The following is a 27,935-nucleotide window of genomic DNA, read 5'->3' as shown; positions in this document are numbered from 1 at the left end:
CCCTCCCAGGGTCATTGCCGCCCTCCCCATCATACGTCACTAGAAAGCACCCGCCACTCGAAGGCCCCGCGTGGGCCTCGATGGAGACGTCGCGTTTTTAGGGGTGGCGGCGCCCGCCTGTAAACCGCGCCACCGCCGCGGCGGAAGCTCCTAAAATTCCCCGGTGGGAGCGGTGAGGAGGTGGGGGGCGCGGGCCGGCCTCCCGCGCGGGGCGCGGCGCGGGGCGCGGCCGCCGCGGCGGGACGCACCGCCCGGCGGGTGTGTCCGGTTCGGAGGTGCCGGCAATGCCTGGCTCCGGGGCGGCGCGGCCGGCGGCGGCGCCTCGGCGGCGTCTCCCGGGCTGAGCGGCGGCTCCGGGCCCGCCCGCGCCCTCCCTCTCCCGCGGCGCTCCCCCGCCAGCTCCCGGCCCCCCACTCTCCCCCGTCCGCCCCGGCCCGCCCGGCCGGGGATGAGGCGGCGCGGCGCTGGCACAAAGGCTCCTCCGGGGCTGCCCGTTGCCTAACGCGGCCCAGCGCCCCCGGCCCGGCCCCGCCGCCGTGCCCGCAGCCCCGCCGCCGTCTCCCTCCCTCCCCGCTGCCTCGCCGGCCCTCGGCCCCTGCAGCCCCGCTGCCCCGCGCTGGGGACGGGCCGGCGGCTCCCTCCCCCCCGCCCCAGCCCGCCCGTGGCCCCGTGGGAGGATGTCGGAGGATCAGGAGATGGACAAGACGATCAAGGTAGGCAGGAGGCGGCGGCCCTAACTCGTCCCCTGCCCTGCGAGGGGCGGTGGGTGCCTCGGGCAGGGCCCCCGTCCCCTCTGCCCGTACGGCTGCGGCTCTGCCCCTTGGACTCCTTGCCCACAGCGCTCCAGGCACCGGGCAGGGAAAGAGGAGCTGCAGGCAGGCGGATTCCCCGGGATCTGGCCTCGGGGGGTCGGTGCGGAGACGCTGAGGCCGCGGGGAGCAGAACCGGGGTGACTCGGGGCGGGCGGGAACGGCTGTCTGTGTCTCGGCAGCCCCTGGCTACGGGGACAATGCTGCCCCTTCAGTCCATCTCCGAGTTCCTGTGCGGATGCTGTCGTGAAAACAAATCTGGCATGTGGGATGTTTGTGTTTTGAGTGGCGGTAGAGGAGCTGAACAGATTCCGGCTTTTTTTACAGCGAGAATCAGTGTGTGAGCTTAGCGCTTCCCGGCGAATCCTTCTGTGACCTGGCTGAGCGGATTTCCTGAAGAAGCTGGGGAAACCCTTCTGAGATAAAGGGACAATAAAACAATGTTTTAAAGACTCTGCAGGTTCTTTACGTTGTGCAAAGCAGTCACTGTCACAGATTCTGGATGCCTTCATAAATGCGTATTTTAATAAGATGAATGAATTCCTTAAGGATATAGGTAGAAAGACCTTGTATGTTGGCATTTCCTTAGCCTTGCTATCTGCCACAGTGGGATTTGTCTTCGATGAGTTCATTGGGGGCAAAAAAATCAATCCAAGAAAAGGAGCAACACAGTCTTGTGGTGCTGAAATCTGGATTGATTTAAAATACATGGGTGTTGCCTTTTGACCTAAAAAAGCCCAAAGTAGAAGGAAGTCTAAGCGCTGTGTTCAGACAACCCAGATTGTAATTAAACTATGAGATGAAGTATCAAAATTATATGCTGTCTGTTCCTGCTTCATTATCAGTCTTGGCACAGTGCAGGCAAAGCAGCTGTCCAGAGGCTTTCAAAAATAAGTTTTTTCAAGTATTTCTGTGGTATTTCATGTGAAGGTAAAGATCTACATCAGAGCTCTTGGTTAAAAACAAAACAGCCAAAGTGGTTGTGTAAACGTAGGGACAATCCTGTATCTGCCTCCTGCCCCTCTCAGTTCAGAGGGGTTCTGACCAGGAACAGATTCTGGGCAAAAGTTTTGTGGGTTATAGGCATTGTCTGAATTGAAAACATAATTTAGCACTTTTATATATTATGCTGATTTTTCTGCTCCTCAAATACGTGGTTATTGTTCAAGTTTGATTGGTTTTTACCTGCGTCTGCAGGTTTAAGGTCTGTGATTCAAGATAGTGATTGCTGTTTAGGGCAAAGTAGCCGAAGCTGAAAGGCTGCATGTTGGAGCAGTGGAGGTGGAGTTACACTGGTTGTTGGCATTTTACTTGTTGCATATGTGGAGTTTGTCCGAGCAGCAGTCTGTATACTTTTAATTGACTGTAGTGATTATGCATTAAAGTACCTTATATCAAACCTTTTCCTGTTGGTATTCAGTGGAAACGGAGAAGTGCCTGAGCTTTCCCCCGAGCAGTCCTGATGCGTGGCTAACTCTGGAAGCAGCTTGCCAGAGATCAAGGCAGGAGAAATCCCAGAGTCCTGCCTTTCCAGCCTGTTAGCATCCCAGACTGCTGACTCTGCATGGGAGGATGCTCAAACCGTTGTTTTAGGTACCCTGAGCTTGCTGAAAGGGAATTGTGCTATGGAAGAGAACTCAAAAGTTTGTGTGAAACTTTTTTCAATTGAATAAATTTCAAATTAGTTTATTCCCTTTGCCCACTGGAAATTAATGCAAGGAGTGATCAGAAGTTTAAAGTTCCTTTAACAGTAGAGCAAAAAGGTTTTACTGTAAGAAATTGCAGCACTGCAGATTTTTGTTGAAAGCGCGCTCTCCAACACTCTTTTGCCTCCTCTGTTCCCAGCCGCAGCAGATTAGTTCCAGCTGACCTGTCAGCCAGTCTACAAGTTCAGTGCTGTGCAGCAGTGCTACTGTAAGGCAGTTTATTCTCCAGATGTGGAGCTAAGTACAGGATACTGTACCCTCTGCTGCCTGCGTTGTACAGTACACTAATCTAAATGAAGAGGCAAGGCACGTAGGCTACCAGTTGAAAGAGATTTTGATGTTTTCAGAGGGCAGTTTTATATCTGTATGTTTTAAACATTTCATGCTGTTCGAATGTTATGAACTGATGTTGATTTGCAGCTGCATATTCTTGGTGCTAGATTTGGAGCTCCTGTTTCTGAACTAGGAGATGTAAGCAATTCTGTATGTTGATGGACATCAAAGTTCTCAAATGCTGTGTTTTGTATCATTAGGAAATAGTGAATAGTGTTTCTTGATCACTAGATTATTGATTTTTACTTATAAGTTGTAAAGCTGCTTTTGAATGAAGATTGGAATCCAAATAAAATGCAGAAAAAAATCGTGGCTTTTTTGTTTTAAAACAATGGTGAATATGCAGAATATGAGAGGAAAATAATTTTTATTAAAAATGGACTTATTTGTAGTTGTTGAACATGTCCATCAGGGCTTGAGAACTATCAGATCTTACTCTTACTTCATTAGATTCATAGATCACAGACTTTCCAATTCCTAATCAGCTTCTCTGTTCCATGTATTCAGCTGGAATTTCAGCTGGAATCTCTGCCATCACATAAGTGGCATGAGGCAGCAGAAACTGTTTAGTCAAGACCGGGCTTGTATGTGGAGACAGTATCTCTTGTTAGACCGACCTGTGTGGTTGAAAGGGTTAGGTAAGTTTTGGAGCAGGCAGGCCCTTTGGTTTTGGAACAGGAGCAGCAGACTTCGAACCTCTATAAAAAATAATGAAGAATTGTTATCACTTAATCACGATGTTGCTCCAGAGTACTTTGACATTTGCTTCTCCAGCTCAGTGGTTTGACTTTCTTCAGAACTTAAACACTAAGTGTGATCTTGAAAGCATGTGCTGAGGAGGTACTCCCCAGTTCAGAGAAACTCTTTCTCTGCTCATTAATGCTCTTCTAAAATTGTGTTTTCATTCCACCTATGATGCCTTCAATTTTCTGTATCTGAGTATCAGGAAAATTAAATTAGCTTTTCCCTAATACACTTCTCACAAGTGAAATTTATGTTAGTTGAATTGACCAGAAATTTTCTTTGTGCTTCTACTTGAAAATAACAACGAACTGTGTATGATCCCCTATGCTTTTCTTACCTTCTTTTAAAACCCTTCATAAAACCTCCAGTTAACTTTAACTCTTTGCTTTACTCCTTTTACGCTAGTCATGCATGATTTATCTAATACCCACTCCAGACTGCATTAAAAGGCCTTTTTTCCTTTCATATCTGTCTTTTGCACTCTCTAATCCCTTCAGATCTTGCTTTAAATATCAGCTTTCCTCTCTTGCTTTGTTTTCAATCCGTGTGGCTCCAGCCTGGCAATAGTGTTAATCCATGACTGCTGCAGCAGAGGCCAGCGATCCCAGGTTAGGGACTGCCGTTTTCAGTACCTTAGTTGAGAGCACTAGTGTTCTCAGTTTTCTCGTAGTTTGCAGCATGTTCCTGAGATGCTGCACTGGACATGAGAGGGAAATTTTTCACAGTGAGAACAGTCAATCATTGGAATAATCTCCCCAGGGAAGTGGTTGACTCCACCACATTGGACACTTAAGATTTGGCTGGACAGGGTGCTGGGCCGTCTTGTCTAGACTGCGCTCTTCCTAGAGACGTTGGACTAGATGGTCCCTGAGGTCCCTTCCAACGTGGGGCTCTGTGGGGTTCTGTGAAGTTAACAGAAGGGGAAAATCTGATCAGAATGGAGTTGCGTGGCAAGCGGCAGACTCTTCTGTTCATTTTCAGTGTTTTGGGAAGTATTTTACCTGCTTGCTTAAGCTTCTCTGGTACTAGCTTTTGTTACCACCTTTTCCTGCAATTTATCAGAAAGCATGGCTTTTCGAAAGATGATTCTGAACATAGGTTGCAATGTTCATAAAAGAACAAAGGCAGAATCTTATGGCATGTATTACTTTGGCTTGTTTGCACACAACGTTTCCACTGTTCAGCCCTGCTCTGTTGTTAGATCACCATCTGTGTAACAGCACATGGCAGCGGCATTAATCAAAATGCTGCGCACTGAAGCCACGTTTACATCCCTCCTTGTGACATGTTTAAGCATGATAGCACCCAAGCTGTGTCATAACAAAAAGGGTTATAATGAACCAGGCTCGTGTTTATAAGACAAGCTAAAACTAGTCATGCAGTAATTTAATTTACAGTATAATGATTCCAACGGTTTGAAAATGCCAAGAAAGCAGCACAATCATATTCTACTGTACCAAATGACCAAACAGTACATCATAATACTGTAACTGGGCCTTTGTATTCAGTTGTGATTGATTATTTACAGGTAGAAAGCTGGACTTAAGAGTCGCGGGGGAAAAGCGCCCTTGATATGCTTTTTGTGTTGAAGGCGCAAGATCCCATTTAGTGTTATCAGTAATCCTGTTTCCAAATGCCGGGGTGAGCAGTCTCAGCTGCACAGAAATAATTTTAAAGTGAGATATATTATTATGTGAGCATTTGTATTTATGTTTAATTTTCCTAAGTGAAGCAAAACTCCAAAGCAGGCTCTTTCTCTGCTCAGGTATCTTGCAAATCAGGTCTGCTGAGCTGTGTTTTTTAGAAGGGATGTAGTTATTTATTTATTTATTTATTTATTTATTTTACTCTTTCCCCTCCCCCTGCTCCTTCTTGAATAGGAAACCTCCATTTTAGAGGAGTACAACATTAACTGGACTCAGAAGCTGGGAGCTGGGATCAGTGGTCCTGTTAGGTAAGACAATACACCTGCGGATTTGTATGTAATCTCCGCCTGTTTCATTAGCTGTGGAGAAGTGAGTATGTATTTTAATTGCAATGTGATATGTGGAAGACCTCTTTACAAATAAATAGATGTCTCTGTACTCCACGTGGGCCCTAGCTGATATGCAAGCGAGGTATTGTCTTTTATGGGGTATGTTTGAAGTAAAAACTTTCCTTGCCTCTCTGCCTTGTCCTGTCTCACTGCCGTATTCCCAAAGCAAAGCAGGAACAGGGGTCAGTTGTGAAATGGTAGCAGCAGAAAACTCTGCTCAAACACCTTTGTCCTTTTGATACTGGTGTCAGTGCGGTGCAAAGGTCGCTGCTCCCGTCTATGGTATCATGGCTTGGGGCATCAGCACTCTGCGCCCGTTAGCTATTTTTACCAGCTATTTTTTCACATCATCATCATGTGAGGCCAAAGCAGATAGTGCCACAAGCTCTGCATCTCATACCAGACTTGCCCATCATGAATTTCTAACCCCTGCAGGAACTGGATGCTTTCTCTAAAGCAAAACATATGTTCCCTTTTCAACAAGAACTCTCCCTTTTGGGAGTGGGAATTTGCACAAGTTCTGGAAAACAAATGTCTGCGCCTCTCTGTTTCTGAGCGCTTGACAGGGCAATTGTCTTTTTGCCACCATTTATCTTCCTGTCCAGGCAATTGGTTTCTGCTCATTCATTTTCTGTTGCTGCATTGCCTCTGATTTGTATTAAAATATCCCTTTGGTGCTTTTTTCTTCTAGCTGCCTGTTAATACGTGGGCCCTTCCTTCTGATGCAGTTCAACTGTTAATGTTAAATGGGGGAAAGAGAGAAAAAATGTGTGCGGCACAGTTGGTGGCCTTGCTAAAACAAGGATTTCCATTCAGAAACACTTTATTTATTGCAGAGTACACCCTCCACTGGAGATACTCAGGCTGCCACTGCGTGGTTTGGATTTTTTCATCAAAAGTGTCTCTTCAGGTTGAATGTCTAGAGTGCCTTCTGCTTGTCTGCAGCTACCCGTTGCTCTAAAGCACTTTTTCTGCATTGCTGAAAATATAACTTTGTGTTAGGTGTTTCTGTGTAACGAATCGGATTGTTTTGGAAGGCTGAAAACTGAGGCTTTCAAGCTGGGACGTGGTGACAGGTGCCCTATATATTCCAGATTGCGGGCATTCCTGTTAATTCCCATGTGGAGAGCGAACATGTAACTACAGATCAATTGCTTGAAGTGTCTCTTTAACGTTCTTGCTGACTGAATAATTTTATTGCTGTAATACCAGAGTCTGCGTGAAAAAGTCCTCTCAAGAACGCTTTGCACTGAAAATTCTTCTTGATCGTCCAAAAGCTCGAAATGAGGTATAGTTCCTGTTTATATTGTCTGTCTTCTGACACATCGCAAAGTCTTGCCCTTTTGGTGAATTGCTCACATGTGTTCTGCAGATCTTGCTGTGCAAGATTCCTTGGGTTTGAACCTCTAGGCTTGCTCTGCTCAGTTCCTGTAGGATGAGGTGGTGAAACAGAGGGTCTTTCTGAGTTTGCTCTAGGTGTTAGCTGTATACGTACAAGTGTAATTTATAAAGCTGCATTTTAAAGCTAGTGTTCTCCCTTTGTCCCGTGTAACGTAACATGAATAGTTTAGAACTGATTGTGTTTCCTTCCGTCTCGCTCTTGGATGTCACTACTCTGAGAATTGCCAAGAATGCTTCAAGTTGCACTCTAATTGGTATGGGTTTATCTGTGTATGAGAAACTAAATAAGCTCACTGATACCGTTTGTGACTTACTGTGGCTGGTGAGAGCGTGCCAAGCTGACAAGCTGTCACTCTGTTGAAAATGACGGGCAGTTGTTCAAGTTGTCACAAAGTGAAAGAAGCGTTAATTGTCCTCAAGGTTTAGGCAATTTCCATTTCTTGAAACTGAGCAAACTCTCATTTAAAATTCCCAGGAAAATATAATCTGTTTACAAAGTGCATCAAGCCTTGACATGATTTAGCAGCCCAGGTAGCTTTAAACTGGGGAAAATGCCTTAGGTTCCTGTTTCAGACAGTCAGAATGGGAGATGAAGTCTCACATGTTGTTAGTGCTAGACCTTGAGGCCATTAAAGGAGCCAGATTATGGAATTTCAAGTTTTATTAATGAATTTTCAGTTTCAGTCATATATTTATTGCTACTTTAAAGCTAGTTCTAGCCTTAAACTTATTTTAAAAACCCAAAGAAATCAAAGATTGGGCTTTTTCTGGAACTCTGCTGGGTTTGATTCCATGGCCTGTAACAAATAGGTTGGCAACGTATGATCTTTTTGTCCTACTCAGTCCAAGTAATGTAATGGCTCTTGGTCACCCATATAAGCAGTCGTAGGCACTTCCTATTTTTTGGATAATTTTAAATTGGGTGTGACTGTGCTGAGCACAGCTGGCAGCGCACGGGCTCGTGTGTGCCATAGTCTTGGGGCAGAGGGAGGAGCAGAACTGGTCAAGTATGTGCCACTGTGTACAGTAACGTTTCTTCCCTTCTCTTCAAGGTACGTCTGCACATGATGTGTGCAACACATCCAAATATTGTTCAAATTATTGAAGTTTATGCTAACAGTGTGCAGTTCCCACATGAATCCAGCCCAAGGTAAGATTACATAGGGTGATTCATTCCCACAGCTTGCTTTCCATGTTTAGGCCAAGGTATAGTGGAGTTTGCTTTTTTTTTAATCACAGTGTGACCAAAATGAATATTTATAGGGCGTTCCAGATATGATATTTATACTTCAGACTAAGCTTGCTTTTCTTGCCCTCTGTCAATACCCAGACCTTTGCATATTTAAATGAATGCGTCCTTCACTACTGGTTTTGAATACATCTTCATTTCTTAGGTTTTTCATTGATTCAGTCTGTGATACCTGCATTGTCTGAGAGAGTATGTTAGCTTCTAGCTTCTGTCCTGCTTTGATATTGCTTTAGTAGCTTGAATTGAATTGTAACCTTTGAGCCTCCTTCTGCTTTCAAAGCACTGTTAAAGCAGGATTGGAGCTGTGACTTGTGTTGCTATCTAGAATCCTAAGTGTGATCCTTTTACATGATGGTGATGCTTGTGAGCCACTGAGAAACTGAAGAGTGCCAGTCTTCATTAAAAAAGAAAACAAACCTGGAAGAGAGAATTTTTCTAGGTTCTGCCTGGTAAACTCTGAAGACATTGTCCTGCTTAAAATGAACATAGCAAAACATGAAGCAGACTTACTGTTTTTCGTATGTTAATATTGCTTGGGATAAAAAGATTGTCTTCTAATTGGATATTAGTTGAGGAAAAAAAAAAGTCAGAGCTGGGAGAATTAAAGAGTTGAGATCTGTCTTAGTCTCTGATATATCTGATTTTGATGTGTGGTGAGGAGAACTAGAAGTTAGTTTCTTGAGGGTCTAGCAGTCCTGATCTCCGCATTTCCTATTCGTTGTGCTTCATAATTATGGCAATAAAATGTAAATTAAAACAATGAGGTACAGTGAGTATCCAGACTCAAAAGCATTAAAGATAATTCCTTAACCTTCTGCTTCGAAGTTTCCATGAACATTTTTAGCGCCTAGGCAGATCGGCATGTCTGCAAGGATGGGTGCAGACAGGTGACGCTGCGCTCCAAGCCAACTCCAACCTGGAAGCTGTTTAGCCTGTTTAATGCAAGACTCTACTTGCTGTATTATTCTTTGAGGGCAGAGTTGTACATTGATGTGTCTAAATGGCTTCCAGGTCCAGACTGGCTTGCTGGTGGAAAGCGTGGGTGGAACTTGCATGTATCTGTCTGAATGCATCCATGTAGACATGTCCGTGGTGTTTGTTCCAGCTGGATGTGGGAGCCCAACATGAAGAGCAAACTATAGATTCCTGGCTGACAATCAGTGAGTCAGATTGTGCTGGGAGCCAGAAAATCCTGCAGTTTATATGCTCAAAGGCAAAATTATGGAACCAAAATAGTTCTAACTACTGTAGGAAAAGCAAGTATATGTCTCTCTTTTGGCCTGCGTCAGTAGATATGAAGTATGCATTATTAGCTTAGCAATTCTGTTATTTTTTTCGATTATTTTTAATATAACAAAATGAAATGCTTTTGAACAGGGCTCGGCTCCTAATTGTAATGGAGATGATGGAAGGGGGAGAGCTATTTCACAGAATCAGCCAGCACCGGCACTTTACTGAGAAGCAAGCAAGCCAAGTAACAAAGCAGGCAAGTTAACACCCATGTATAAGCAAATCCATGAATGATAATGGCTAAAGTACTTAACAATTTCTTGGGGTGGGGGGGGTGGGAAAAAGGGAAGCTAAAATAATCCTCAGTTCTGATCCAACGATCATTGCCTGCTTTGTTATAACCTGACAATGCCAAAGTTTTAATAGAAGCAAAGAATTTGAAGGTGGGGGCTAGTTCTTCTGGGTTGGGACCCTGGTGTCTCTGCTGTCCTTAGCAATGGTTTCCCTAACCTGGTCTACAGAACACTTCTCCAAAGAGAGCTCTTTTCTTGCACAGTCTTTCTGCTGTGTGCCTCGCTGTTCTGAAAGTGTTACCTCCAACAGTCCACAGGCTCTCACCAGGTGCCACGTGGCTCCTGAGCTCCAGTTTGAGAATCGCTCCTGGCCATGACACAGACTTGGCGTTTCTCACACCTCTTGGGCAGGGTAGCAGACAATAACATACATGTGTCCTGGGCTGGTGGTTTTCAAGCTGGGTTCTGTATTTGGTTTTGTGTAAGTCCTGCCTGTCATGGAAGATAACAAGAGGAATGTACCAATATAATGCATGTTTTCTGTGCTGTTTGTTCTGATGTCATTTTTCCTTCTCCATTTCTCTCTGCAACTCACTCTTGAATATCGTGTTTTATAGCCTCCACACTCTTTATTACTAGAGGTTTTGGTGTCCATCAGGCTGTTTGTTGCTTAGCAGTGCATTTGGTGTGACTAGCTTATATCGTGGTAGAGTAGGCAGGATGATGAAGCAGGGATCCCTAGTGTCGGTTCCTCTCAGTTCTGGGGTGAACTTGTTCCCTTTTGCTTCCAAGATTTGTGGTGCCCAGTCAGAAAGCTTGGATTAATGGGAGGGTTGCAGGAAAGATGGTATGGCTGTATGTTGATAGCCTTTCTAGGGAGCCACAGGAGAGGACCAGTAGGTTGCTGTAAGGAACCACAAGGTAAAAGGATCTTGCTGTCAAAATGGCTGAGCTCTTCTGCATGGGAATTGGCACCATGGCATGAAGCCGTGGGCTGGAGTTGCCATTGTTTGCTTCTTGCAGAGGTTATAGTGGCATTCCAAATAAAAGATACACGAACTGTAGGTGAGAGGCTATACTGGAGGTACTAATCAGTAAAGGTCCTGCTCCCACACCAGTGGTCACTGCAGTGAATTAAGGAAAGAAAATATAAGACAAGATATTGTGGCATTTGCTGTAAATTAACATGACTGTTTATTAATATATCCATATCCTGATTACTTGCTTCCCCCTGAGCTGGGGAGATAATGCTTGGTGCTGAGGGAAAAAGGAGGGCCAGATCATTTCATCTTACTTTTCTGTCTTGTGCTTTGACTTGTTTCTAATGAAATGCTAATTGTGCTTTTTGGTTTCATCCAACAAAAAAATTAGGTGGAAGCACAGAATTATTCTTGACAGTTTGTTTTCATGTCATTTGGGCTGTTTGATTTTGACAGTGCAAGGCAGTCTTCAGGATTAACATGTTGGGAAAATATTTTAAAACTATACCAAAAGACAAGACTTTGAATTAAATTCTGACTGTGTGTGCCCTTGGGTTATTTAAGTCTCAAGTAATTCTTTGACTTAATGTTTATACAAATGAAGTTTGAAAGCAATATTAAAGTCTTACTTTTTCATCTAGTGGTTCATCATTGTCTTGAACTACGGGTCTTAGTTACTTGTACCCAGTAATAGTTAAAAACTTGTCACAAAGCTACCTCATTTTCTCTCGGAATGCGTTTATATTTATTTCTGAGCTAAGTTAACACTGAAGTTCTCTCGTCACAGTAATTTGTAGTCTTCTAAGGACACAACGCTTCATCCAAGGTACTGTGTTTGGGTAGAATCCTGCAGAAGTCAATAGGAATACTTGTAAATAAGGTTCACGTGGCTTTGCCTTATTTCTGTTTCAATAATGGTGTTTAAGTACTTATGCTTTGGTTTTCTTTAAATGAATTGCACTTTGAAATGTAGAGTCTGTAGAGCTTTCATGACCGGGTTACAGGTTTCTAAACCACAGCAGTGTAAGTAGCTGTCTTTGAAAGAATCAAGTAATGCATTTCTGTGTAATATCCCATGAAACGAGTAAATTGCAGGCCCCATACCATCAAGAATTAAAGTGTGAAACTGCCTGAATGCTGAATCTTAAGTCAGTAACAAATGCAATAAAATATTTACTGAAATACTGATTCAAGAACTTGCTGATGACTGTTAAACAGAATGTAATTGCTGGCAAGCGTGCAAGCAAGACCTTGTAGGCCTAGCACAGCATATAAAAGGACACTGTCATGTTAATAATGCCCCAAATTAGTAAAACTAAGATGGTTGGGAAGCCCAGTACAACTTAGCTTTTATTTTCTGTTTGCCTTGAGTGAAATGCCAGCTGAGCAGCGTTGTGGGTTTCATTCCCATTCGTCACCTTACTGCACTATTGTGTAGTATGGCCAGGCTTGTCTTAGCTCAGAATTGTACCCAAGTGGAGTGAAGATGTTTGGGGTCTAAGCTATATTGGCAATGTCCTTTTTAAAGCTGAAATAACTGTCCAGGCTAAAGGAGGAGTTCTGTAACTGTAGTTGATTTATTGTGCCCTTTTTCAGATAGCTTTGGCTTTGCAGCATTGCCACTCACTAAACATTGCACACAGAGACCTCAAGCCTGAGAATCTCCTCTTCAAGGATAACTCTCTGGTAAGATGAAGGCTTGGTATTCTTTGTTTACTGCTGAATTGTGTAAAATGGCTCAGTGGTGATTTTCAGAGTAGTTGTAAAATTACATTAATGCAATGTTTTGGTGACAAAAAGGAATGACCTTTTCTGGCTTTGTGCCTTTCCATACTCTGCTCTGCTTGGATACAGGCTGTTGCTGTTAAATATGGGTCAGGTTCTCCACCTCAACATAGAATCCTGCTTTGCTGAGGAGAAGATCCGCTCTGCCACATTTCCTCCCTAGGTGTCATCAGGATGTTCTAACATGCATTATAGGTGCTTAGATGTATCCAAGCACTTGCCTGTTTCTTTCTTCTCCTGCTCATAACCACCCCGTTTATGCAGTGACCCCCCTACAACGTGCTTAGTGCTTTCCAGATCTGAGAGGGGGACTGCTTTTGACCCAGAGCACCCAGGACAATAAAAGTGATTGTTTCAAAGACCAGTTTATGACCTTTTAGCTGCTTTGTGGAATGGAAAGGATATAAATACAAAAGAGTAGTACATGTGGCAGAGGTAAGATGAGTATGAGGTGAGAAACATGTATTAGAAATGTTGATACAATGAGCTTTTGTAATGAAGCCTCTTCTCCTTGTTTTAGGATGCACCTGTTAAGTTGTGTGACTTTGGATTTGCCAAAGTCGACCAAGGTGACTTGATGACACCACAGTTCACTCCATATTACGTAGCACCTCAGGTAACAAACAATTAAAGTTCTAGGCTAAAGGGGAATCATGATTTTTGTTGCCTGTGCCTCCATAATCACATAATTTTAAAAGCCTTCCCTGTCCTATTAAGGGCTTCTGGGTGCAGGAATCTTGAGTAATTGTATGGTAGCCACCTTTCAAGATGGAGTGCCACAGTGATCTATTGATTACAGCAGGATATTGTGAGGCAAGTTTCCCAGATTGTGTTCTTAGCACTGACTTATTTCTGATGCCTCCTGACTCTCCCAGGCTTGACTCCTACCCATGAGACTACTCCAGGATTTTGACAGCTGGCCTGTAACTGCATTAAAGCAGTTGATTTGGAAAAGTCTGTGCTTCACAATGCTTCTTCCAGCTCAGGATCATTCAAGATTATATTAAAAACGACTATGCTGAAACAAAAAGGTTCTGTAAAGGCAATTGCTCAAAATGAGGGCAGTGCCAGAGGGTTACCCGTTCACCTTGGCTTGGCCCCTTTGGCAGTATGCAATAAGACATGATCTATAATTACAGACAGGCTGTTTTTTGCTGCTTTCCCTCCTCTCTTTTGTACTTTGTGTTGGAGTGCTGAAGAAAATGAAAAGAAAACTGCAGATAGATACTTAATTGCAGTATTGGGCATGTCGGCAGCCTTCAATGACTAGGAGGGGTAATTGCAGAGATCAGACCATGCAGCCACAGTCAAGTGCTCTGAAAGTATCTCCTCATCTGGAGCCTGCTGTTGAAGGACCATTTGCACTACAGAGGGGGTTTATAAAACAAGCGAGCTACCAACCCTGTAGAAAGTTTTCCTGAGCCTGTTTAAACTGAGATTTTTGTTGAAACCCAGAAACACAGATTTGATCAGTGAGGGACAAATTTGATGTGATTTGTTCACGGGAGAGGCAAAAAGGGACATCTCTGGAGCTGGGGTTACCCTCCAAACACACTTCAGGCTCTAGTTCCAAAGCATAGAGGTGTTAGATGTTTTGAACAGGTGTGAGCAATTGCTTTAATTCACATAAAACTGGAGTTTTCATCCAAAGCAGCAAAATATTTTAGCTGAAATTTTCCCCATGTAGAAAGTTCGAGTCTTTCTTAGGAAGAACAGTTTGAGTTTGGCAGAGTCTTCAGTAGCTGGAATAAGTCTAGCGAATGGAAAAGCATCAGGCATCTTCGGCATAGGCGTGGCTGTTTGTGGTGCCTGTAGATGAGATGTATTTTGCATTTTTTTCCCCTCTCATGGCAACAGGTATTGGAGGCACAAAGACGGCATCAGAAAGAAAAATCTGGTATTATCCCCACCTCTCCAACACCTTACACTTACAACAAGGTAAGCTATGAAACAGTCCACAAGTCAATATTTTTAAAGCACAGTGTCTTACCCACCCTCCCAAAGTATCTGCTGTAGAAGTAGTCTGTAGACACAGTTTATCACCGAAGGCAATAAACTTTGTTGCCCTGAAATTCCACACTTATGGCCAGGAGCAATAAAGTTTTTCTGATCTCTGTGACAGGAATACATCTAACTAGCCTAATATCTCACACTGAGTAAAAAGCAGGTTCTAGAGGAAACAGTAGGGAAATGTCAAGTTGCTTGGTGTTTTGTGTACACGTGTGTTTTCAGCTGTAAGGAAGGATTTAGAAAGATTTTTGGCATTGTATTTCTCAAAAGTGGGGTTCCTTTGGCTTTTCTAAAAGGAGTGACCTGGTATACAGTGGTATTTCTTCCCTTAAATATATCAGGTTCAGACCAGGTTTTGTTCAGTTGAACTGGCAAATTAGAAGATAATGATCTGTGCAGTTAGCTGTCTTTCTCAGTTTAGAAGTGATACGTGAAAAAGACGCTGCTGGCTCTGTGTTCCTTCTGATAGAGCAAACAATGAAACGCACGGTTGGTCCAAGCCTAATTAATGACCCTTTAATTAAAGAAAAAATATACAAACACTGTTTAAGGAGCACTAATATTAACAAGGTTTTGGAGAGAGTAGAAGGATTCTGCTGGAGCATGGTTGCATGGGAAGTTCTTTCACCTCCACAAGAGGCTAGTTCGAATAAAACCTCTTTTCTGCTGTCAGCCAGAGTTTCTGGATGTGAAAAGCACTGTTTAGGCTGTCTTGTTCAGGCAGCTGTGGTGGTTCCTTGTCTGTATCGAGGATCTTCTGCACAATGACCAACAGTGTATTGTGTTGCCTGTAGCAGTGGCTGTGGGCAATAACAGCTCCTGCTAGAGTCTTGTAAAGTGTCAACAGAAAGTGTCCTAAAAGGTTGTACTCCTTTTTGGTCATTCCAAAACATTTTCCTCCATATTACCATCACTGTGTCCTGCGAGCTTAGCAGTGTTTGACGCACTGAGTGTTTTTCTTTCAGAGTGTCATTTTTTAATTAAAGTCAACTGGTTTCTGATTGCAGTGCCAAGTATCTACACTGATTCCAGTTTTAAGGATGGTTATTTAACCCACCACGTGCTGGAGCGGGTAGTTTGTTATATAGTGTTGTATGTTAGTAGCCTTCTGTAGAGCTAAAGCAGAGACAGGCAGAGATAACTTTCACTGAATTCATCCTCATGGGTTTTCTAATCATGACTGCCTTTTTCAGGGTTATGATTATCTGTTCTCCATCCTGGAGAAACAGCTTGATGATTGAAGCCAGACACTTCTTTAAAAAAGTGTTCTCAGACAGGTACCAATAGCTTTTTTTTCAATACAGAGTTTCTTCTGCCCTCTCTCGTGTGAACCCCAGTCACAGGGAAAGTTGTCTTTTATAACTTTTGAAGGTCTCAGAAGAACTCCACTTCTGTGGGTTGAAGCAGATTTATTCTCCAGTAACAGCCTTTTCCAAGGGACTTCCCTCTCTTTCATTGTGAAAGGGTAGATGGAGTACCAGAGACACCTAAAATGGCTGCACACTGTTTGTGTTGGTAACAGTTTGACAACTGTTTTTGTTCTTTTAACGAACCAAAGAGCCCTGGCTATGGAACCTGAAGCAAAATATGGGCCATAGTTCTGTACAGAATGGAACAACCTTGAAAACAGATATCAAACAGAGTTAACTCATGTACTGACAAGGTTTGGCCCCTGTGATCTTCTGGGATTTACAATGTGATACAGTGATTTTATTTTGATGTTTAATTTAAAGAATTAATTGGTCATTCTGGACTGCTTTCAGCCATGGTGGCATTAATTGGAGAGACTGCTGGAAGAAGTGGCCTCGTCCTTAACTTGCCAAGTGTGACTCACTGGTAAAGCAGCATTTGGCATACGCCTATTTCCCCAAAATAGACTGTGATGAAGTCCCAGGTACACTGTCCTTTCACAGCAATTCAGAGCCTGAGTGGAAATGCCTTTGATCCACCCTCATGATCAGCAGCTCTATCCCACAGATTTAAGTTGGAGGAAAAAACATATCTTTGATTCCTTAAGTATTTTTATTAAGCTGTGTGCATATTGGATCAAATATAACTGTGTATGTCATGGCTGGAGGGGGTTGACTTTTGAGGAATAGAATCTGAGAACCATATCCACAAAGAATTTAGATGCCTGTTTCCTACTTACATACCTAAAGTTCCTCTGATTTCATTAGAAATTTTCTCTGGTCAGTGGAAAAATGATGAGACTTTAGGTACCTAAACAGAAATGTAGACTTCTGGAGCCATCTGAGATTGGCTTAAACAACTTGCTGAAAAGCATGCGTATGTGGGGTAACTCCTTGAAGCTTCTTTCATTATCATCATCCACATGTTTTGTAGAAGTCAAAAGGGTATGATTTAATGATCAGTATGAGCTGATCTAGATGTATTCCCTCCAGAAGGAAGCCCCTTTCTGGATTGGTGTTCATCCAGTCACAGTTATTGGAGTCAGGGATTCTGTGTTTGCTGAGTTCATCAGTGCAGCTTGATGAACGCTGGTGCTGTCCCAGAGTATGTGGTGGAATACACAGCCTCGGGCAGACAGGGTGGTGCTGAGGTTGTTTCACCTGGCAGCTGTGCAGACTTCTGTCTGTGTAAACTGATCACAGAACCTCCCCAGTTCCCCAAATCTGCCCTTGCGTGTCTTTCCACAGTCACCTGAACCTGGCTGGAGTTCAGGCTTCTGCTTATCCTTGGCTATGTGTTCCTGCTGATCCTCGTGCTGGCATAAACCTTTGGGACTCCCCTGGAGGACTGATAGGGCTGGAAACCAAGCCAGTAAAAATAAATGATTGGCTGCACAAATGCTAACGTTGGCACAAAAGAAATGCTGGGAATGGATGGCCAGGGTCAGAGCAAGTGCTACCAGCGGCAGCCTGCACCATGCCATAACCAGGTGATAACAGAGCTGTATCCTTAAGGATATAGTCCAACAGAAGCTTGAAGTCTAGGCTGTTATGGTACTCTTTCCTTCTTCCCAAGTACTGTCTGTTGCCTGAATGCACAGAGATCTGGATGGGGTATAAGTTTTTGGCTGGATTCACCTCCTGGATGAACAACAACTGTATCACATCAGCAGTAGCACTAGTGCAAGGGCAGGGGCAGGAGCTCCAGGCTGGGGGTGGGAGGACAGGAGGGAGCGCAGTGTAAACAGCTGTGAAATACTGCTCCTGGCTTTCTGAAACTTCTTCATCTCCGTGCCTTTCAGGACGTGTTTTTTCATTAGACCTCTCTTAGTATCTCTGCTAGCTCGTTTGCTTGATGGTGTTTCTTTTTTTAGTCTCACATTCTAAAAAATGACTGTATTCTGTTTTATGTTCTGATGTTGAGAGATTAGGACTCAAGTATCCTGCGAGATGTAATAAATGCACAGCTTGCTCACGCCTCTGACGCACTGGCTGTTTCCATACAATTTACAGTTGCATAGCACAGAGTTACAGGAGCGCTTTCTGTAAACAAGCTACTTTTGGGTACTGGAAGTAGTTTAGCTTGGCAGCATGGAGTTATCTTGTGCTTACATATTTGCCGTATTTATCCATGAAGGTCCTCAGATGGACCTTTAGGAGGAGACTGAGCTGTGTTTCTGTTTTCTTAGGGAATCATGTAGCATGTTTAACATAGCTACACCACTGCTTGCTGCAAATTGCGCCCCAAAGTGATCATTTCCTTGCTTTCAGAGCTGTGACTTGTGGTCCCTGGGTGTCATTATTTACGTGATGCTGTGTGGATACCCTCCGTTTTACTCCAAACACCATAGTCGGACAATTCCAAAGGACATGCGGAAAAAGATCATGACAGGAAGTTTTGAATTTCCAGAGGAAGAGTGGAGCCAGATCTCAGAAATGGCGAAAGACATTGTGCGAAAGTGAGTCAGTTGAGGAAAATGTTGTATTGCTCTCTGCTTATATTAAGAATTTGGAAAATCACTTCCAAGTGTGTTATCACAAAGGGCTCATTTTTCCAAAGACGGGGGGAATTGTCTGTGGCACATACAGCTGAAAAATTTTCTATCATATTCAGCGTGAATGAAGTCTGGTAAATATTTTTCTTTCCCCCTCTTTATTTTTTTAACTCCCTAACTGTTGTGTTCAATTTTTGATGTTTCCTGCCTCTGAAGTTGCTAGAGTACGCTGTCCGTTTAGTCTCTAAGGGGAGTGGGTACACTACCTTCCTTGAGAACAATATAGACAACCAGCTGCTACATCTGCAAGTGCTCTGTAGGCACATCTCTCCTATGGTAGTGTTTAAACCCCTGTTAAAATCAGGGGGCACTTAGGCGACATAATAGGAACGGGTAGGTCTGTCCCGTAAAATCCTGTGCACATAATATACAGTCTAAAAGGAGTCAAGAGAGAGGCATGGAAAGGGAGATTAAGATCTGTCACAAGGTGTCAGGCTATGAGATAAGGTTTTGCATCGATATTTTATTCTAAATGCTAATGGAAACTGTTTTTCATGCAACACACATCTCAATTGCAAATGTTTCAAAGACTGTGATCCCGTGGTCCTGTTTGAAAGCAAGAATGTGGTACTGGTAAGGTCTTCACCTCACTTACTTTTTAAAATTTGAGAGAGACTTAATGTCTTTGCTTGTAGCACCAGAGGAACTGGAAGGATAAAAGCAACATAAATAGAAAAAAATCAATCCGTTAAACAATTTTAAACTGCCACTGTCTCCTCTGACATACTGTAAAATCTCCAAGGTCTTAACGTTGCTTGGAAAGGGTGCCGGGACCTGTTCATAGCAGTGCAGGAGAGCTCACAACCTTTCACCAAATAAACTGCAGATTATGTTGCAGTGAAACTTCTGCTTATACCAAGGTCAACTCTTGTTTCTTACTCAGAAGCTCCACAGTCAATAAGTTTCATTGTCGTTTAAAATGCCCGTGAAACTCAGGTCACAGAATGTTGTTACTTGGATTCAGTTCACTTCACTTAATTCTCTCACTGATGTTATCAGGACTCCCTCTCCTCATTGTCTTTTCCAGCCAATGGGTCTGAATCTGTGTTTATGGTGCAGGAATACATTTAGACTTAATAAAATTTCAGATAAGTTTACATTTTATTTATGTAGTCTGCTATTCATATGGAGTCTTGCTTCTGGAGGTCATATTTTGCATTCAAGCAGCTGCTTCCTTCCAAGCATGTCGAGGTGATTTCTGACCTCAAGCTTTATGAGCTGGAGTGCTTGATAATAGGTTTTCAAAGACCTAACATACAGAAAAAGGATGCATGTATCTTGGGTCTTGTATTAAAGCTGAACTTACGACCTGTTCGGCAGCATGGCCTTGCAAGTGAAATTTATAACCTAGCCTGCGGTCCTGCTGACATTTTGTAAAAGTTGTTTCCACTTTCTTGGTACATTAAACAATTCTGCTTTGCAGCCAGGAAGCTGATTTAGAGTATTGTCTAAGAAAGTGTGACAAACTCATCACGTCATTCTGTTTCTAATTTAGACTCCTGGGATAACTTGTCAGCACTCTGTGAAATTTTACTTTTTTTTTATTAAACAGTTGTGATTATCATGAGAACATAATTTATCTGCAGAATCTCTTTCCAAGGTTTTGTTATAGTAAAGTTTAATTCCGTGGAGTTTTCAGAGATCTCAGAATAAAGCTCCTTCTTATTTTAAGGTGCTGTAACCTGCCAAAGTGTCCATTACTTGAGGCTTTTGCAGGGGGAGAAAAGCTAAGGTTGCATGGTGAAAGCAGTTAATTCAGCAAACAGGTTTCCACCTTTGAAGCTTTGCCTTACTTCACCATTCCCAGAGTCCTTGGTACGAGTATAGACTGTTATATGGATGAGCTCTAGATGTGCATTTCCAGAGGGTGTTGGTCTGGATCATTTCCAGTTCATCTGGAAGCTAATTTCCCTTCTGGGAGGATGTGAATATAGAGTTCACTGGTACACAAGTATTATTAAAATGCCCTTCAATGCCTTTCTTTTACACTGAGCTGCTGAATATAACTGAATGAGCTGTGATGGCATGAAAATATCACTGCAACAAGGGTCAGTGAAGCTAGTAGAAAGTCAGACTGCTTTTGAGTCAGCCTAGTGTATTAGTTATTAGGAGGAGTTTCTTTTTTGGCCTCTCTAATGCTTAGAGATTGGTAATTGCTGTGATCCCAGGCAGAGCAGCGCATTGTAAATCAACAGAGACCTCTTTATGGACTGATTGATTCCTCACCCAGGCTGCTGAAGGTCAAACCTGAGGAACGGCTGACCATTGAAGGTGTGCTGGACCATCCCTGGCTCAACTCCACCGAGGCACTTGATAACATCCTACCCTCTGCCCAGCTGATGATGGACAAGGTCTAAACAACATTTCATTTTATAAAGAATGTTGCATAGAGGAGCCGGGTAGCTCTTGGGTGCTTTGAGTGTTTCCTTTCACATGGTGTTATTGCAGACAAAGAGCTCCCCTACTGCCTTAATGAGAGCCTGAGATCTTTGAGAGAAAATAGAAATGGCTCCATTTGAAATCTGGGTAAGGAGAAGATGCTCCAAGACTGGTAGTAAAGAGCAGCCATGTGCTAACAAGCAGAGAACAGAGTATGGTAGTAAGCATGTTTGAGGACTCCTGTAGGTCTTTTCTCTTTTTTCTGTGTTTTATATCTGACTATATCTATGATCTCATTATTTAGCAGCAAATGAATAGCCCTTCTTGTTTCCTTTAAACTCTGCTTGGAGGATTTCAGTCTTAAGCTTGTTAACATGAGAAGTAGGGATGACCCTCTGTCTTATTCAGACCTTGGGATATATTGTCCCGCAGTCAATGACTGCCGTTCTAATCGTGCCTTGCATAATGCAAACCTGATTTTTTTGTTACGCATCTCTGAAATAAACAGGATTTTGGTTTTTTCTTTGGGTTTTTTTTTTGCTTGTTTGTTTTTTGTCCGTGGCTAACATTGTCCATGTATTGTTCTTTAATCCACAAAGAAGCTAATTAAAATATCAAGTACAACTCTCTTCATTCCAGGCAATGGTTGCCGGGATACAACAGGCTCATGCAGAACAGCTTGCGAACATGAGAATCCAAGACCTCAAAGTCAGTCTCAAACCCCTTCACTCCGTCAACAACCCAATCCTGCGCAAGAGGAAATTACTGGGGTAACTCTCTAAAGCTGTTCTTGAAAGATCAAAACGTAGGCAGCCGTGTTGCCAGGAGAATGACTTTAAGCATGATACAGGTTCATTCAATTGTAACCATGCTCCTGAATATCTGATTTGGTTGATGACTCCAACGACCCACCTCAGCATGAAGAGTGCAAGTAATACTTGCACAATATGGTGTGTCTTCCAAGATCTGCCAGTGAGGGCAGGAAGGAGATTGGATAGTGCTATTACACCAGTAGCAGAACAGATCTGCTATGAGAAGATGGGTTACGTGTTGAGTATGGTAGGGCAAACTAGGAGGAAAAATTCCAATTTTTTTCTGATCCTGACATTAATTTACTGAAAAAGTCAGGTCATCTCTCTCTCTTTGTTCAAGTTACCTATCAGAAAAATATGATAATGCACTTCAGGATACCCTTACTTGAATTAATTTAAAGGAATATGTGTTATTCTTCGTATTTAAAGTAGTTTTGTAATGCAGGACGTTGTTATAATTAATGCTAAATCTAGCTCCCTGTCCCAGCTTTCCAGAGAGTGAAAGAGAGCTTTATACCAGTGCAGTTATGCAGTGAGTAATGGTCTTGAGTTGCATTCAGATTGTCTTTGTTTCCTCCTTGTTCTTTTGCAGCACCAAGCCAAAGGATGGCGTTTATATCCATGACCCTGAGAACGGAAGTAACGATTCCAACGTGGCTCTGGAAAAGCTCAGAGATGTGATTGCTCAGTGCATTCTACCACAGGCTGGTAAAGGTTGCCACTTTTAAGAAAGTTATATTCCTAAACATGCAAGAAACTGACTATTTTACTGTGTCTCAAGATCAGTCTGTCAGTAGTGAGGAAGGATAACAAAACTCCTGTTGTCCTAGCCAGTCTCAAGAGCAAAGCCTTGCCTGTGGACTGTAATATTGGTGCATGCCTAAGATTAATGTCAACAGTGACATGCAGAGCTGTTAAAATAACTTTCAAGCAGGAGCATCTGCTTTCAAAACAGATCTCCTAGTTTGCGTGAGGCGAGAAGGAATAATTGCACGTACTGTTTACTGAAGCCTGAATGTGGCTGCGAGGCAGAATTGATAAATCTCCTGTTTATCTTTGTTCTTCTAAATAGGAGAGAATGAAGATGAGAAGCTGAATGAAGTGATGCAGGAGGCGTGGAAGTATAATCGAGAGTGTAAGTTGCTGCGAGACACTCTTCAGAGCTTCAGCTGGAATGGTGAGGAACTTTGACTTCCACAGAGAGTAGTGCTAATGCTGGGTGAAAGAGGGGAAGCAGTGACCTTCGTATATGGAAATAAAAACAAATTTATTGAATTTGTGTCAAACTGATTTAGGTTTTGATGCTGTTTTAACCCATCTGCCAGTATAGATGTTCTAGAAATGAGGCTGAAAGTTCTGCTTTAAAATTTCTATTTGAGGTTCAGGGTAGAGTTTTCAAGGGCACCAAGTCATGTAGGAACATAACAGCACAGATGGATCATAACTTCAGAAACTGCTTTAGCTGTTTTGAGCTGGTTTCCTTCCAGCTGTTTATTACTGTCTTTCTGCTGGAGGCTGCTGCCCTCAGCTCTGTCAGCACAACATCTCTTCTGCTCACTTTGTAGAGGAAGCAGAATTAAACTAGGCCAGCTGCCTTGGGAGTGTTCAGATGGCTCCTTGACAAACCAGGTGGCAGAGGTGTCAGCCCGCAGGAGCAGGTGCTGATGAATGTAAGGGGACGAGGGGCAGCAGCCAGGTTCGCAAGGGCTTGGCCGTGCCTCTTTCCTCATTCTGCTTTTTGTTTGGTTGGTTCGAATTTAGGTATTTAGGTGCCCAATTGTTTTCCAGTGGAACTAAAGATCAAAACTCATGTTGTTTCCCTTGCAAGTGTTGTCCTGCATTTCTTTGTGAAGTACTGTTTTGTGTTCAGTCAGTGTGTGACTCCAGCCGTGATTGCTTTCCTCCTTGTGCCCAGCACCAGCTGACTACCTATTCTTCTCTTTTCAGGCAGAGGATTCACAGATAAAGTGGATCGACTAAAACTGGCAGAAATAGTAAAACAAGTTATCGAAGAGCAGACAAACTCCCATGACTCTCAATAGCTGGAGCTTCTTAATCTTATTTTTTTTACCATTTAAGATTTATTCTTTAACTGCAAAAAGTATTTTTATGTAAATTAATAAATCATAATTATTTCATGAAATTTCCATACTGCTTGAAAATGCTGTATAGTTGTAGATACAAAAAAATCATTGGTACTGTAATATTTTTTTAAAACTCTGTTCCTTGAGGTATATATGATCACTTATGTACTGTTAATCATGAGTCCCCCCAGACGGGGCAAACTATATTGTTAAAGACCATTCTTTTTCTTAATAACCAGTTGCAGAAGCTGCCTTCCATCTGCTATACATACAGCCAGTTACAATGACTATGTATGTGAACGAGACAGCCACAGTTTCTCAACACCCTGCTCAGTAAGTACTTGAAGCAAGTGCTGTGAAACACAAACTTCATGGCTACCCTTTGCACCTAAATTCTGAGTCTTTATGTAGAGGCAACTAAATAGCCTTCTGTTTTGCTAGACGACCCGAGAGCCATGCTTGGCCTTGCCAAGGGCACCTGAGTCCATATGCTTGCTGTATTTTTCAGTTCTGATCAGTAGCCCTCTTTTTGTTTCTTCTTCCCCATCTTCCTCAGACCTTAATGCGTACCCCTCTTTCTTTCTTGTTCCCCATCTTCCTCAGACCTTTTTTAAGGCTGAATTGGCCATTCAGACTCCTCTTTTTATCATATTGTTCAACAGCAGAATAGAAGAATGTTCTAGTTACTTATGTACAAGTTATTTTTATTTTCATGGTGGGATCTTCTAAGGACAACAATAAGCATGGGGTTCATTTGCTCCAGCCCCAGATCAGCAGTTGTGTGTGTTCCGCCCATGTACTCCATTCTTTTCTTTCTAGAAGATCCAACTCTTGGTTTCAAACTTGTCCTCTTGTTTGAAAGAGATCATCCTGGCAAGGGTCGTAGTGCTGCTGTGTGAATCCACCGGTGATCCTTCTCTTGTGTCACCCTCTGGAGTCCAAGCTCCCCATCTCTCCGATGCCTTCGAGCTCCTCCTGGGGGAGCAACAGATGCAGGGCTCCTCCTTGACACGTCCTTATGCTGCCTGGACCATGAGGCTGCCCAGGGCAGATTCTTACACTAGTCTGGAACATTGGCTCCAAAAGCTGCTTTTTTAATCTTAATTAAACAAACAAATGAAAAGAATCTGTACATATTTCTAGTTTTCTACCTTCTGATGCTTTTCTTTCTTTTTGAGACTGGTCGAAGGCTTTTTATAGAGATATTTTGGTACTAAACCTGTGCAGACGCTGAATGAGTTTGGTCTGCAGACTGAAGTGCCAATTCAGGGCTATTAGTAATGACTCTTGAACATTATTGTTATATTTCATAGCTCATTAATTTGGGTTTACATTTACAAACCTGAGCCATGAATCTCCCAATTTACTCTTACAGCAGTCCAGCCTTGTTCTTTTTTTGTCTTTTTTCTATGCCAGACTTCCTTGCAACCTTTAGCTTGGATGGCATACCAGTGTCTGACTCTTTCTATAAAATTTTTTAAACAGTGACTTAGTTTTTCTACATGAAGGAGATGCTTCATTTCCCGTTCTTTGTCAGCACCTTGTCAGCTTTCTTTTAATCCTGTTGATAGTTTTCCAATGCCTGATTTATTGCAGAGTAAGAACCACAGTCCTTACTTAACCATCACTTTCTCTGATGGAAACAGGGAGTTTTGTGTAAGCCAGAAACGTACCTCTGACACTACATGGAATATTTGTGCACTGACATCTGTCGATGACAACTGTAGAGAATTAGCAAGAGACAAGAGTATTTGTCATTTCTTGGTAGTATTAGCAAGTTTGCAGGCCCTATATGCGTTTCTGTCCTTTCCCTAAATTCTAGGTCGTGACAACATCCACACAATCTCTAGATTAAACAGATCATTTCCTTTTTAACTTGAAATACATGTTTTTTCTGAAAAGTCTCATTGTATTGGAACTTTTAAGTATGGCAAATAGAGACATAAACAAGGAAATCACCTTTATTTGAATGGGAGTGAAAATAAATTCCCCACAAAAGCACTTTGCAACTCTCCCCTCTGAGGAGGAAAATACTTGGGCAGTTTCTTGGAAGCCAGAACTTGTTAGCAGAAAAATGGATCAGATCGTAGCTACTCTCGTGGCCAACACACAGTGCAGCCAGCAGAGACCACTGCCATGTCACAGCCTGATACGATCCAAGCACCTCGTGTGCAACTTGGGAGCGTAACACCCTGGGACCTGTTTTTCCTCTGGCAGGTTGCTCTGGTGTTAAAGACGGCAGCAGCAAGGCTCGTACGCTGTTGTGGAATGGTCTGTAGGAAATGGCTTCAGCCTGCTTCTGCAGTACCCGTGTGCGTTCAGTACAGTGGGGAGCACCCTGGGGCGCGAGAACCACTGCTGCTCGCTGCATCCAAGGCAGCTCCGAAATAAGCAGAGATGATGGGATCTGACTGTGCATCAGGGTGTCCGTCCCTCCTCTCTTTGTGGTCCCTTAACTTACACGACAGAATAATTTCAAGCTGTTACAGATAGTGAGGTCAGTACATCTGTGACTGACCGTGAAATGTTTTGGTGTCTGGAGGGACGTCAAAGTTCTAAGGGCTTTTGTGAATAAGGAACTACTTTTTATGGATTTTCTATAGATTTTATTGTCTGTGATAAATAAGAATGGCCTGTTCTAAAACAGAGGTAGGGAGGGACAGATTAACAATGCACGATTTGAAGACTCAAGGTCAAATGGTTTTATTTCTATATGAGAAAAGTCGATTATTTTACTCTTTAAAAAGTTATGGTTTAGATTTCAAAAATAAATACACTTTTAAAAGGATTAATTCACATATTTTAAAGTAGTATTTTACTTTCTCCTTCCCGTGTTTTTTATTTTTCAATTGACATAAATGCAAAATACCTTGTCTCGATTATGTAAGGTTTTACTTCGTAATAAATCTACTGATCCTTTATAGCAGACTGTGAATATTGTAAATATCTTGAGATGGAAGGGTCGTGTGGGATCAAAGATGACATTCTTTGTACAAACACTAAAAGGATAGGGGAAAGCTCTGTAGGTTTTTTTTTTTTTAGAATTTTATTTAAGAGAAAAATCTCTGAAATCATTTGACCTTTCCAAAATTTTATGTATATCTGACTTCTCCTATGACTTGATTATTTTAAGCTATATGTATATTAAAAAGTTAGAAGAACTTGACTAGGCAAAAGAGTTTTCGATTGGAAATAGCAACATGTCAAAGTTTTGCTGTCATTACTTCAGGTTTTTCTTTCGGAAATCTGGGTCTGTCCTCATGCCATGTTTAACTTCTGTGTATTAAAATGTTTTCATTTCTTCTTTTCAGTGTTATCTGTAATATGTTAGTTTATTTTGGATCAGTATTATATTGTAAATATTACTTATCGGTGTATATAAATGATTTTACTAAACTTAAAAGTTACTGGCTGCTTTTGTTTGGTTTCCAAGTCCCTGTAGCACGAAGGGAGGAAGGACAGCTGTGGCCTGGAGGGCAAAGCAGGGTGCTCCTCCGGCCACCCCCAGACCCCTGCCGCCATGCTCAGTCCTCCGTCCCGCCTGCCTCACAAACGTGAATAAGCGCTTTGCTTTGTGTTTTACAGGAGTGCCGTGAGGCTTTGCGATAAAATAATGACTGCCAGGATAGGATGGATAAAGCCCTAGAAAATGGTGTGCTCTGCCCGGCAACATAACCTGAACTTGCCTCTTTAAAACATCGCTTTCCGTTAGGTGGCAGCAGTTACACGCCCAGTGCTGCAGGTTAACCCCCGCAAGGGCTGTGGGATGTTTCTTGTACCTGTGACTTTGGGCAGTCAGGGAAGAGAGGGGTGAGCTGTTCTGTGTTCAGTGACATTTCCCAGCTATAACCAGTTTCTTTAGGATGACGATCCTTGCGGGGTGCTGTGCTTTGCTGAAGGGGGAGTGCTGCAGGGACCTGTGGCCGGACTGGCAACTTGGGAGATAGCGGTAGATGGGAAACGGGTTGGCTTTCATCCAGGCTGGCAGCGCGCTTTGCCAGGGAGCACCAGAGTGCTTCTCCTCACCTCTTAGGCAGTCGGCCCTTCTGAACACAGGCTAGTGCTCTCGAGTATGGCACTTGTATGCTTCCTGGCTCTGGAAAGACTTTTATTGTCCTCAA

The 27,935-nt window shown here is 42.8% G+C and overlaps 1 protein-coding gene across 3 annotated transcripts; it reads left to right on the top strand.

The window, feature by feature from the left end:
* Nucleotides 1–18: 18 nt before the first annotated feature.
* On the top strand, nt 19–27,217 carry MAPKAPK5 (MAPK activated protein kinase 5). Of its 3 annotated transcripts, none has more exons than XM_064466029.1 (14): nt 19–713; nt 5,473–5,546; nt 6,840–6,915; nt 8,081–8,178; nt 9,655–9,763; nt 12,377–12,466; nt 13,086–13,181; nt 14,423–14,503; nt 18,256–18,443; nt 20,770–20,890; nt 21,558–21,688; nt 22,323–22,438; nt 22,803–22,907; nt 23,678–27,217. In XM_064466029.1, the coding sequence occupies exons 1-14, from the start codon at nt 678–680 to the stop codon at nt 23,770–23,772; spliced, it is 1,416 nt and encodes a 471-aa protein (XP_064322099.1). In that variant the 5' UTR covers nt 19–677; the 3' UTR covers nt 23,773–27,217. The 3 variants fall into 3 exon arrangements, with proteins under 3 accessions (XP_064322099.1, XP_064322098.1, XP_064322100.1); XM_064466028.1 differs by having other exon boundaries at nt 22,323–22,444; XM_064466030.1 differs by lacking the exons at nt 19–713; nt 5,473–5,546; nt 8,081–8,178 and having other exon boundaries at nt 6,838–6,915; nt 22,323–22,444.
* The last annotated feature ends 718 nt before the right edge of the window (nt 27,218–27,935 follow it).

This window comes from Phalacrocorax carbo, chromosome 15 (assembly GCF_963921805.1).
Source record: "Phalacrocorax carbo chromosome 15, bPhaCar2.1, whole genome shotgun sequence".
NCBI classification, from domain to species: domain Eukaryota; kingdom Metazoa; phylum Chordata; class Aves; order Suliformes; family Phalacrocoracidae; genus Phalacrocorax; species Phalacrocorax carbo.
Note: the sequence above shows the minus strand (reverse complement) of the source record. Positions and strands in the feature narration are given on the sequence as shown.

What these genes read in the sequence shown, in the direction of transcription:
- MAPKAPK5 (XM_064466028.1), top strand. Translation starts at nt 678, where the DNA reads ATGTCGGAGGATCAGGAGATGGACAAGACGATCAAG. An exon ending in AGATGGACAAGACGATCAAG is followed by an intron (nt 714 to 5,472) that starts GTAGGCAGGAGG and finishes CTTCTTGAATAG; the next exon opens with GAAACCTCCATTTTAGAGGA. An exon ending in CAAGCCAAGTAACAAAGCAG is followed by an intron (nt 9,764 to 12,376) that starts GCAAGTTAACAC and finishes GCCCTTTTTCAG; the next exon opens with ATAGCTTTGGCTTTGCAGCA.